We start from the raw sequence: 12515 nt of genomic DNA, 5'->3' as shown, positions 1-12515 counted from the left end.
ATTACTGCTTATATCACATCATGATGCCGCCGACTTTGTATTTGGTTAACTTTCCAGAGAAACCGGGAACAGTTACAAATAGCTAACCAACGAGATTACCAATCGCTTCAGTGCTGTTGAGACACCTACCTTGCTAAATTCAATAAACGAGTTCAGAAGCTGAACGAGCGAGCTGAGGATTTGCATCAGACTTAAAAACACATCTAGAAAGGGACCGAAAGATTCGAGATGAGGATCTTCTCAGAATTTGATGGCCTAGCTAACAGAGGTGCCCAATTTCATATTGCCATGGACCCTTGTGACAACCATGAAGCTGTGTTGCAAGTAGTGAATGATGAAGAAGCTGGTCGATACACACCTCCCAAGAGAAATGCTAGATTACCAGTTGAAAGAAATGTGAAGATAACGAAAGTGATAAATCTCATAACTCCTATAAGCAATACAAAATAGATAGTTGGGAAAACACGGACCTCTGGATACACCAGAGGTGGGATCAGGTGCCTAGGAGGAGTAAACATCCCTGTCAAGTAGCCACATCCGCCGTGTGCCCTATATTTTGATCAATTAAACGGAGTAATCCGTAGTTGAATCAGAGTGTCAAGAACAACCTAACAATCTAACAATCGGTATGAAACACAACGAATAACGGTTGACCCAATGATAGGTTGTATTAGCAAACTAAATCATTATAATAACCTTAGAATGATTTGAGCATATTTTATTGTATAAGTGCGTATTATACAAACGATTTGAAAACATTTTCTTTCAACTAACTAGGTTCTCACCTTAAAATAACTTAATTAATTTCAGTAACTTAAGATAACAGCCTTTCATTTGTATGGCAGTAGCCTGCCTTGATTTAAAAACTGATCATACGCAGAACAACCTCTTGCGAATCGAATCAGTTTAGAATTGTAAACACCATATGCAGATGACAATGGAATATTGCTATATAGATATGGGTAAGTTGACGATGGAGAAGATGAAATATCCCGTTTGTCACAGCGGAGTTGTAAGTTTGCCGTTAATATTTATTTTCAATGAACTACATCAATACGAAGCAAATGTGGAGGACTCTGTCATGTCTTTTATTTGGAGTTCACATGGATGATACCATGCACATGGGAATTCCAACTGACTGTTGCAAGACTACGAAGGTATTGTCAATGAGAACTCCAGCAAATCTTTTACTTCGACTTCAGAATATTTACAGTGCGTGGAATCAGTGGTGTTGAACAAAATATTTTCTTGAATGACTAATCACAGGATATGAATATTTTCGTGTTCCATTGAAGAAGCAGCTGCCCATAATGTGTATTAGCCTAGTCTATAATTTATCTTAAAGCATGGTTGTGAAAAGTGTTGACAAGTCATACGTTTTGATGTTGTTGATTTGGGGAAAGTTTTTTTAAATTTCAAATATACTAAAAGTTCTTTTCATAAATCAATATTTGATTTACACCTTCAACTTAATTGATTTATTAGGAGTTAGGTTAGGTAAATGAAAATAAAGGTAAAAGATAGACATGCTTCATTTTCTTCTCATTTATTATCGAAAACTCACGGTCAAGAAAACCAGATGAAAATAGAAATGTACACGATAGAGAGCTTTACATGAGGACGAGAGTCGTGGAATGCTGAAGGTAGTATGAATGAGAGGGTGAAGATTAGAAACATATATAATGGTATACTAGTATTGTTACCTCCCTCGTAATTACAAGATTGTAGTTTTATTGTTCAACAATGATACACATTGGCTTCCGTAGGTACATTGTATGTTTAAATACCTGTGTCACGTGTAGATAAATATAGATCGAAAGGGAATGGCGGATATTCCTAAGTGGAGGTAATGTCGGTATGTATGATTCGTATACCATACTCTTTGAGTGATAAATATTGAAGATAAAATTGAGTTAGAATTGTCTCTAATTTAGTCAGAAATATCTCTGGTTTAGTGACGGTGTACGTTATGTATCAATTTGAAATAATTTTTCAACTTTCGGTTTGATTGTGTCAATCGTCCATTTCATTTTCGTGGTCGAGCATTGCATGATGCAAAGGGAATTTTGTTTATCCCCAACGTTATTCGACACGTATGTAAATGACTTTGAAATGCATTTTTTGAATATTAAATATCAAATAACTGTAAAGATTTAAACGTATTTTTACTTTTGTATGCTGATGATATTGCAATTTTTTCTGAAACCAAAGAGGGTCTCCAGTCAATTTTCAATTCTCTATCCCAATACTGTATGGAATGGAGATTGAGTGTTAATACAGAAAAGACGAAAAATATTGACGTTTCTCAAGGGTGGTAAAATAATTCTGCAGATAATTGGCATATAGATGCCAAGATTTAGAAATTATACGTATTTTTATATGTTTTTGTTTTGTTCATCTCAATAATAAATTCAGAAAGACTACGAAGCATCTCTCGGATCAGGCAAGGAAAGCTTTGTTTATTTTGAATAGTAATGTAAAAAAAAATGTACTTAAACAACGACTTATTGACTGTTACTCGTATATTGGGAGAACCTGTAATTATGCTTCTGAAATATGGGGCATTCATCTTTAGGTGAGGATGTTGTAAGGTTGAATCCTGATTTTTGTAAAGAGTCTTGGTGTTAAATACAATCTACATGCAGTGTTGTTTACGCTGAATGCGGTTGCCTTGCATTGAAATACAAAATAATGTACAATGTAAAAATATTGGTACAAACTATAAAAACTGATAGTTGTATACTTCATTCATGCTTTGAGTCTTTATATGATACAGCTGTTAATATAAATGATAGTATTTGGATATATTATATATAAGACATCTGCTTGCAATGTTTTGTTTTCGTGATATATGGATAAGACAAAGGTTAAATGAAAGTGACTTGTATATATTGAAACAACTAATAATGGACCAAGGTCAAAAATATGGTATGGAACAAATTTCACTCTCCTCAAAATGTTTTATAAAAGCACTTGATAGATGATTCTAGTCTGTAATATCATTTATGAAATTCTATTCCATGTATTTACCAAAAATGTAGAGCAAGACTTTCATCTCATTGTTAGCTATAGAAGCTGGGAGATTTAGCAATGTTCAGAAATTTAATAGAAAATGTTTACTTTTTAAGAATTTAATAGAAGATGAACTGCATTTTAAATTACAATGTAGTGTGTACTCTAGTTCAAGGAAAAGATTTATCAAGTCATAATTTTTTGGGGGAAACCTGTGTTTGAATTAATTCAGTTGCTTGAAAGACATGTGTAACTTTGGAAAATATATATACCTAGCATTCAAAGTCCGAGAAGAAAATATGTAATTGTGTTCTACGTCATACTTTATTATAGGATTAAACATTCTTTTGGAAGAATTTATCGATGTGTAAACTCCGGACATTTTACTCACAAACTGAATAAAAGTGCGAAGCACTTTTATGTTAAGTTTGTGAGTAAAATGTCCGGAGTTTACACATCGATAAATTCTTCCAAAAGAATGTTTGATTCTTATAATTCCAATTCATTGACTTTATTAACAATTGCAAAAATTTGAATAGTTACCCGCACTATGTTGTTTGTTTTCAGGCGTGTATGAATACATCGCGTTTTCGGATTTATTGATGTGTAAACTCTTGTTCAGCTTTATTTTTGTCCAATCAAAACAATTGTAATAAATAAGATTGGAATTATATACTGATATCATGTAAAACTTATACGGTACCAATTTTGATGCACCAGATGCGCATTTCGACAAATAATGTCTCTTCAGTGATGCTCAACTGAAATGTTGGTAGCAATAATCATTTATGTAAACAGATAAGCTGTATAGTTTAAAGTTAATAAAAAATTGAATTGAGAGAGATTTCAATGAAATACTTTTTGTTCTCAGTGATCAATCATATTGAAAAAAAGACACAGTGTGGTCACTTTCATTGAAATCATACTGCCAATCAGTGTGTGGTATTACAATACATGGTTGGAATTTTTACGCATTTCTCCACGCGAACAGACACTGTGTCTGGAACGATAGTATTCACAAGCTCAATAAAGATTTCTTGTCTTATTTTTCATGTGGTGTATCGGACAATATGACTTTTTACTATACAATGACGTGGTAAATACTTGTAGAAAACTCAGGTCATTGGTATTGTGATATGCAAAAGATGATTTCATTAAATTTGAATAGCCAATAGATAGCAATATGGTAGTGGTCGTATTAAACTTTAGCCTGTTTGGTGAAGTGAAATGACACGCTGTTTTTGGAATGATAGTTTTAAAAGAGGTATTATCATATGATCTTAAACAAGGTCAGGGAGTTTATATCCCATGCATGAAGTTTCCCCTTGAATTTATAACTTTTTGCATTATGCATCAAAATCTTTTTTAATACATGTTGACAGAGTTCTTTTTCTTTTGTTTTACTTTTTATACTTTCCATGAAAATCCTTTTACTGCAATTTTCATGCAATTGCAACATGAGATTGGAGACTTACAATTTTAAACACAAAAATCATTGATTTATGTTTACAAATATATAGAAAATATAATTATAAACGCTTAACAAGTTCTTTGACGCCGTTGGTTGTTGAACTTTATACTTATTACTTGTACTGAAACTATATTTATACAAGTGAGGAAAGACGCCTTTTTGTAATTTACAAAATTAATGTTAACAGGTTGTACATGTAGCTGTATAGGTTGTGGTACTTTTTTTTTCAATATCGCTTTTTGTTGTCATTTAACATTTGTTTAAAAGTGTTTAAAAAGTAGATGTCTACTGTACTGTTACAGTCGAACGGTAGCAGTCGTCTTTAAAAGTACTTATCAAGATTGTAAAAGTGCTAAAAGGAGAGAAAAATCATATGTCTTAATTCATACTGATAAGAATATAGAGGACAGATAGACAGAAAGTAGGAGGGGTAGACGTTCCAGGGACTGGGTGTCTGTGTTTACTTTCTATATTGATAATTACTCTACATCATATGCGTACACAATGCATCAACATGAAATATCTAATATCTATTCTAAAAGCATTACATTTATAATGTAGTATATACCGAATGTACTTGTTTTATACATGTCCATGTAGCTGGTTATTTGGATTCTGTGTTGACAAAGATCAAGGGTTAGCGCCAACAAATACAATACATTGTATCATGGATGACCTTAAATGCTTTCCTTTAAACGATGTTGTATTCTGGTGTTTACAATTAGATCTTTTAATAAAATGATTTCAGAGCAGTGTTTAGTTTTTTCCACTAAAGTATTGCTTTCTTTTTCTTCAGAAGATCGCCATCTCAGAAATGAAAATCATCTACTTTATTTCGCTATTGTGTCTGGTAAGATCAGCTGGTTTATGATAAAATGAAACATTTCATATTCATTAATCAATGGTTTTTAGACAATAGTGAGGTAAACATTAAGCACAGTTCCGTGATACTTTGTAGAGTTGTGATGCTGTGCCACTTCCGCGATGGATACACAGAGTGAGTTCATGTCCAGAGGCAAACAACATAACAGCCTGGAAAGCAGCTTCAGAGAAACTCAACTGTCTGTATGATCTCACTTCCGATGATCCAGCTCAACAAAAAATGGTTTACCATTGTTTGGCCAGTACTTACCTAAATGAAACAGTCGAATTCTGTGGCAGAAGTGTGCCCATCGCACCTGGTATGTTCAGATTATACTGTAGAAATACATTTTAGTAGATTTCATGTACATCTATATGTATGTAACCACAACGAAATACACAATTCATATGATGCTTAAGGTAGCCCCACCCTCGTGTGACTTATCAATATTAACGGTTGAAAGTGGAAAAACTGTTTTAATTTCCACTTAATATAGTTTAATTTAATTGATAACCAAAGAAAATATGTAAGTTGCCACTTTTTTTATATAAAGATGTCAGACATACACCCTCCTCCCAAGAAGTATAGGTCAACAATCAGAAAATCGCACATTTTCATAAAACAGAATAATAAAAATAGATAAAGAACTTGTTAAAATGACAAATTTTTAATGTCAACAGTTTAGAAAAACTGCGAATTTATAAATATGTACAAATTGATTGTGGATATTAAAGAAATTGTGGTATATTAGACATTCAGTAGACGAAATACCAGCATAGGAGTTAGTGTTCTTGACAACATTTTTTGATATATAAATGATTGATTATCTATGGAAAATATAAATTATTGACTATCAATAGTTTACAAATTTCTTTATGTTATCCAGTGAATAAAATTCTTCTGAAAGATAGATTTCTACCATGCACAAAGTTTAATTTGATAAAGATTTTTGCGAAAACCTATGGCATCACATGAAGATCGATCTACCTTAAATGGACAGACACCATATCAAAGAAATTACACCTCAATTCACTAAAACTGTCATAACTTGGCAATCTACGAATATTTTCCACGTGAATTTAAGTGATTCCTATGGTTGCATATCTCCCATACAGACAATATAAATCATATGAACATGCAAGAAAAGTATATCAACATGCATAATAATAATGTCCCACCTCACCTATCCTTTTTGTATCTGTTGGTACATAGAAACCCGATACTCTACCTGCCTCTCGTCTGTGGTTGCTACCATTGCCAATGCCTATACCTACTCCATCCCAGCGGTGACTGTTCCTTTGCTTGGTAGTCCTTTTCCATGTTGTTTTTGGCTGACCCACTTCCTCCCCCCTTCTGGATGCCATGTCAGTGCGGTGGTACATACGCTGATGTCCAATTTTTGTATATGATCGCAATAGCTCAGTGATAGAGCGTTCACTTTGTAACCGCCAAGTCATGAGTTCGAGCCCCCCTCATGTCATGTCGCGTCAAATCTAAGACTTAAACATAGGTAGTGATTGCTCCTTCGCCAAATGCTCGGCGTTTAGAAGTGAAGATCAAAGGTCTTTCGGATATGACCTTAAAACGGATCTCACTTTTCGCTGCAGAAGTTGTATCGTTATAGAACACTCGCTGCTACGACCTCGAGCGTTAAGCATAGACTTTTTGTAGTACTTCACCTACAGACGTTGACGTCTCAATATGAGTGAACTATTTACAAGGGAACGTAAACAAAATACGCAAGCAACCAATTAACCTTAGTTCATCCATTTCCGTTTCACTCGCTATTGCCGTTTTGTTCTTCGCATTAACTCTTCTTTTGATATTTTGTCCGGCCATCTCACTCATAGAAGTTGTCTCAGACATCAATTCTGGAAGGTGTTAAGATTCTTTTTGCCACGTTAAGTTGTTTTCAATGTCTCGCTCACGTGCATAAAGATTGAAAAGATCAAGCTGTAGAATGACTTTCCTTTAGTTTGAAGGATTTTTTTTTGATGAACTCCAGAATTTGATGAACATTGCAAATTGAGCTTTTGCTGTTCCCATTTGATGTTACCACTCCTCCAAGGTATATAAATCTTGCTCATCGATCTTAACTGGCTCCTTAATGTCAGAGTTGAGTCTTATTACTTAAGTTAGCTCCATCCTCTTATAAAGACACCACAGAGTCTTCCACTTCTGCTTCATACTTAGATATTTTATTGAGAGTAAATATCAAAGACAAACAAACAATTCAACTTTATGACAAACAGGATGATTTCAACTTCTCCATCGTCAACTTTCCATATTTATGTAGCAATATCCATTATCACCTGCATCTGGTGTTTACATCTCTCAACTGATTCGATACGCAAGAGTTTGTTCTGCGTATGGTCAGTTTTTAAATCGAAGCAGGCTACTGAGAAACAATTTGATGGTGCAGGAGTTCCAATAGTCTCGTTTAAAGTCAGCTCTTCGCAAATTCTATGGTATTTATAACGATCTAGTTTGCCAATACAACCTATCATTGGATCAAATGCTGTGTGACGTGTTTAATGTCGATTGTTAGGCCGTTCTTGGCACACTGATTTTGACTACGGATAACTCCGTTTACCTGATCGAGATCTAGGGCTGACGGTGGGTGTGACCGGTCGACAGGGGATGCTTACTCCTCCAAGGCACCAGATCCCACCTCTGGTGTGTCCAGGGGTCCGTGTTTGCCCAACTATCTATTTTGTATTGCTTGTAGGAGTTATGAGATTGATCACTGTTCGTTATCTTCACCTTGCATACTACCTCTGGTAGATCCAGGGATACGTGTTTTCCCAACTCTCTATTTTGTATTGCTTATAGGAGTTATGAGATTGATCACTGTTCGTTATATTCACCTTTCATAATCCACATTTCATTAATTGTGTAATTAATTAATTAATTGTGGATCATGTGTAATTAGTCATCGTTGGATATATTTTTCTACTTAAAACATATACCTTGGACTTTTTCTGCAATTCCAATTCCAATGTATATATATATATATATATATATATATATATATATATATATATATATAGTGTTAAAAGCTATACATAAAGAATTTTGAAATAAGAATACAATTTATCTCTTTAATATTCAAGCATCCTCCTGTAGTGTAGATTCGCGTTTGTCACAGAACCAATGGACAGGGCCACAATAGTTTATTGCTTTACACAGGAATATATAGAAAAGGGATTCAATTTATTTCATGTACGAAAAAGATACAGTTAGTCTAATTAAAATGATAGTCTACTCTTGTCATGTCGTTTATTTTCTTCATTCCATGGGCCTTAAATCACAAATTAAAGATATATGATCCTAGTGACCCAAACTCCCTGCGTGATTCAGGTTAGTTTTCTAGTCTATGAACCTCTGTGTTTTCTCTGGCCCCTTTCCTAGTAACAGAAAATCTTTAGTCCATGTAAAAGCTTTCATTTATATGGTGATTTCCTTTTTTAAGTATTACAGTTTCAACAACAGCATTGAACACAACAGATGAACTGTCCACAGAAAGATCAATCACGTAAGAAAGTTTTATGGGAGTTTCTCTGATATTTTGAAGCTATTAATCCTTGCATACCACGATTTGGACCCACATATTCCGCCAAACATGTGGATCCAAAACCGTGGTATGAGATAACTAAGTGATCATAAAAGACATAAGCTGAAGTCTCTGGTTTTTTTTTTTTGTTTTTTTTTTTTAGGAATGACGTATCACAAAACAGAACACGAAGTGAAAGTGGTATTTCATACGTGGTACGGGAGAGTAATGGGTAAGGGTACTTTCATTTTCTTCGTTCTGAGAGATGATTCATAGCAATATAGTAATCAGTTCTAAGCTTCTTTTTGAATAATCCATATATGTCATCTCAAATTTTACTAACTGCTGATATGAAAATGATGTCTCATCATAATGATATCTTGCTGAGAATGTGTTAACATATTATGTATCGGATGAGGTAGTGCAACCAATGCAGTCCAACAAAAATTTAGAATAAGATTTGCTTAATTTTCCTCATCTCAAAGTTTTATCCGTAGATAACGGATGGAACAAACGAATAAACTTGCTTTGTTGAACTGTTTTTTAAAATTTACATTTTGGTGTACTATAATCCAGGATTTATTTGTGAGATTTTTGGCGCGTATGATGATGAGAGGGATCAATTTAAAACCAATTACGGTTTACATTATTTGTATATGTTGTTTTTATGTTTTTCCCTCGTATAAAGAGCACATGGATCTCACCCAATTTCAAAATGATTAGTCTGATGTGGCCATAACGATTATATTCAACATAAGATTGGCTTTGGAATCTCTACAAAATACACGTATTCTACATTTGGTATTTCCTGTTTTGATTGTGTAACACAAAATGTTGAACAATTTGACGTAATTCCCTTTAGTTTCCTGAAATCGACAATATCAAAACTATTTTCTTGATACTGGAAGTGTTTGAAATCAAGATAAAACATTAAACGTATCTATCATTATAAGTTTTTGTTTTCAAACAATTCTTTTATCGCAAAACATGAACACCAAGAGGCCAAAAAAAAAAAAAAAAAAAAAAAAAAAAAGCATTATTCTTTGCGTGCTGTCTTATTTTTCAGAAACCTAGTTTTGATGGTAATCTCCGGGATTCTGGGAGGAGTGCTACTGACAGTTATCCCGATTTTCCTCTTTATCAGTCTGAAGTTGAATTTACTAACCTACCTGAGTATGTTCATTATATTTCAATAGTATTTATGGGCGGATTCAGGATTTCGATTTATGGGTGTGGAAAATCTTAGAGGAATTCATGCTGTCATGGGATTGGATTTAAATGACCCGTTGTTTTGATATAAACATGCAACCATATAATGCCTAATCACATAAAATTTATTTGACAATTCAGAAAAGCAGTTGATGGACAGAAGACAGTGTGAAGAAAAACAGCATGTAGATGAAACTGAGTGTATATGTAAGTACTGAATCTGAATAGAACAGCTAAAATGTGTTCTATACATAAACAGCCAAACCATCGATTACATCCAAACCATCGATTAAATCTCATTATATTTATTTACATTTCCAATATTTTTTATTCGATATCTACCAATTGAAATGATTACCTTTTCCTCATGAATGTTAACAATGTACGTTTGATTTTGTTAAATATGGTACTATTTTATCGTCTGGGAATTCTGTGAGAGATGAAAGTAAAATGCAAATATAAAACATAAATTCCATTCTTGAAATAGAAGAGGGCATGGACAGCACCGCTTTACACCAGCATACTTTTCATGAAACGCGTTAACGCTACATCAGGTATGCTGGTGTGAAGCGTAACACATCATGTCCTCACGTATTTTCAAAAATGAAATTTATTATATAGGCTAACTACTACGTTACAAAACAACTAGTTTCTGTAAAATGCACATAATTAGAAACGGATTCATTTTGATTTTATAATCATGTGCAATTTAATTCTATTCTTTGTTAATGGCAATGACTAAATAATGTATAATCATTTCAATATAATTCTTCCCGAAATTCAACTAAATGGTTTGGAGAAATCGTTAATCATGGTGTTTTTGATTGGGAATGGGGCATTATTCGGCATACGGGATAACTGCTATTGAATGCTGAGGTAGGTCTGTCAGTTTGATATGCAGAAAATTCTAGAGCATGAAGTTATTTTGCTTGATTGTTTTTTCTTTTACGTTCATTTCGAGAGTTTGTCACTTACGGATGTGACTGGTCGACAGGGTATGCTTACTCCTCCTAGGCACCATATCCCACCTCTGGTGTGTCCAGAGCTCTGTGTTTGCTCTATTATTAATTTTGTGTTCTCTATAGAGTTATAAGATTCCTCATTGTTCGTTCACCTCTTCATTCATGTAGAGACGCCACTTAATTGAGGTAAAGTGTCACAAATTTTGACCTATGCATGGCGCATACGGCATTAGTAGTGATGGTTCTTTATTTTACCAACGCCTACCGGAGAAGGGTCCTTCGTTTTGAGGTCGTATCCGAAAGACCCATGAAACGACTCAAGTTTGACGCCGTGCGAGAATCGAACCCGGGATTCCTGGTTGCGAAGCGATCGCTCTACCCATTATGCTAAGCGATCAGTTGTTAACCAGGGGCGTAACTATGTGTATGAAAATTTATACACGAATGCTTCTGCATCATTTTCCAAAATATAGTGTAGAATATACTTTCTGTTCAAATAAATAAACTTACCATCTAAAAATTCCCTACAGACTACTGCTTTAATGGTAAATATTCCTCTACTTAAAACACCTATCTAGATAATTAGCAAATTACTACAGTTCCTATTATTTCCCAAATAACACTAATAAAATCGTTCATTAGTACAAGTGAGGAATTGGGAAATTCCACCCTCGGGACAATATGTACAATCTAGGATGAAACTTTGTCGAGTCCTAGACAGCGAATCTTGTCCCCCTAGGTGCAATTTCCCCATCCCATACGAATAGATAATGAAGGATTACTTTTCTCACATTTTGTCTACAGTTTTAAATTTACATTAATTATGGAGCTTTAGGAAGAATTAAAATAATCCAAATCCAAATTTCATCTTACATGCAAAAACTAAACAGTCTAAAGGACCATAGACTAAAATGCTTTTACTTAAAAAAACCTCCAAAGACTACCACCCACAAAGTTGTATCAAATCGATTTTTTCAAATATGAATACTTTCAATTATATAATATTGAGATTAATAGAATTCTTTAACTAGTACGAGTGTGGGATAAGGAAATTCCACCGAGGGTACAAAATTCGCAGTCTAGGACGATACTTTGCCGAGTTCCATATTTGATCATGATTTCTATCTTTGAACAATAGTAAAAGGAAATCGTCCGAGAGAAACAAACTCTAAACGCATAAAATAAAATATCATAACTTTATTGAATTGCAAATGTTACTGTACTGCTTGAACCCATTTGTTCGTTTATAGTAGTTCAAAGAGTAGTTCGTGGAAAGTATAATTCATACGCAGACAGACTGCACTAAAACGGATCTAACTAGATCGAAACGGAATGTGTTGTGAATTACAAACAGTGATTTAAATAGAAATGTAGGAGAAAACACACAGTGAATGTAAATGTTTAAGGATAGAATTTAATTGTGTGTGTTCTTTTTTTTAAAGAATC

The 12515-nt window shown here is 33.9% G+C and overlaps 1 protein-coding gene across 2 annotated transcripts; it reads left to right on the top strand.

Annotated features, from left to right (window-relative positions):
- Window positions 1–1783: 1783 nt before the first annotated feature.
- Window positions 1784–10044, top strand: LOC130054869 (uncharacterized). Of its 2 annotated transcripts, XM_056165888.1 has the most exons (5): window positions 1784–1855; window positions 5280–5333; window positions 5442–5664; window positions 8818–9130; window positions 9965–10044. In XM_056165888.1, the coding sequence occupies exons 1-4, from the start codon at window positions 1850–1852 to the stop codon at window positions 8841–8843; spliced, it is 309 nt and encodes a 102-aa protein (XP_056021863.1). In that variant the 5' UTR covers window positions 1784–1849; the 3' UTR covers window positions 8844–9130; window positions 9965–10044. The 2 variants fall into 2 exon arrangements, with proteins under 2 accessions (XP_056021863.1, XP_056021862.1); XM_056165887.1 differs by lacking the exons at window positions 8818–9130; window positions 9965–10044 and having other exon boundaries at window positions 5442–5789.
- Window positions 10045–12515: the final 2471 nt, after the last annotated feature.

The sequence above is a fragment of the Ostrea edulis genome, chromosome 5 (assembly GCF_947568905.1).
Source record: "Ostrea edulis chromosome 5, xbOstEdul1.1, whole genome shotgun sequence".
Classification (NCBI taxonomy): Eukaryota; Metazoa; Mollusca; class Bivalvia; order Ostreida; family Ostreidae; genus Ostrea; species Ostrea edulis.
The sequence above is the reverse complement of the archived record's forward strand: the minus strand, read 5'-3'. Positions and strand labels throughout refer to the sequence as shown.

Coding starts and splice junctions, on each gene's coding strand:
- LOC130054869 (XM_056165887.1), top strand. Junction 5,334..5,441: donor TTATTTCGCTATTGTGTCTG/GTAAGATCAGCT, acceptor GATACTTTGTAG/AGTTGTGATGCTGTGCCACT.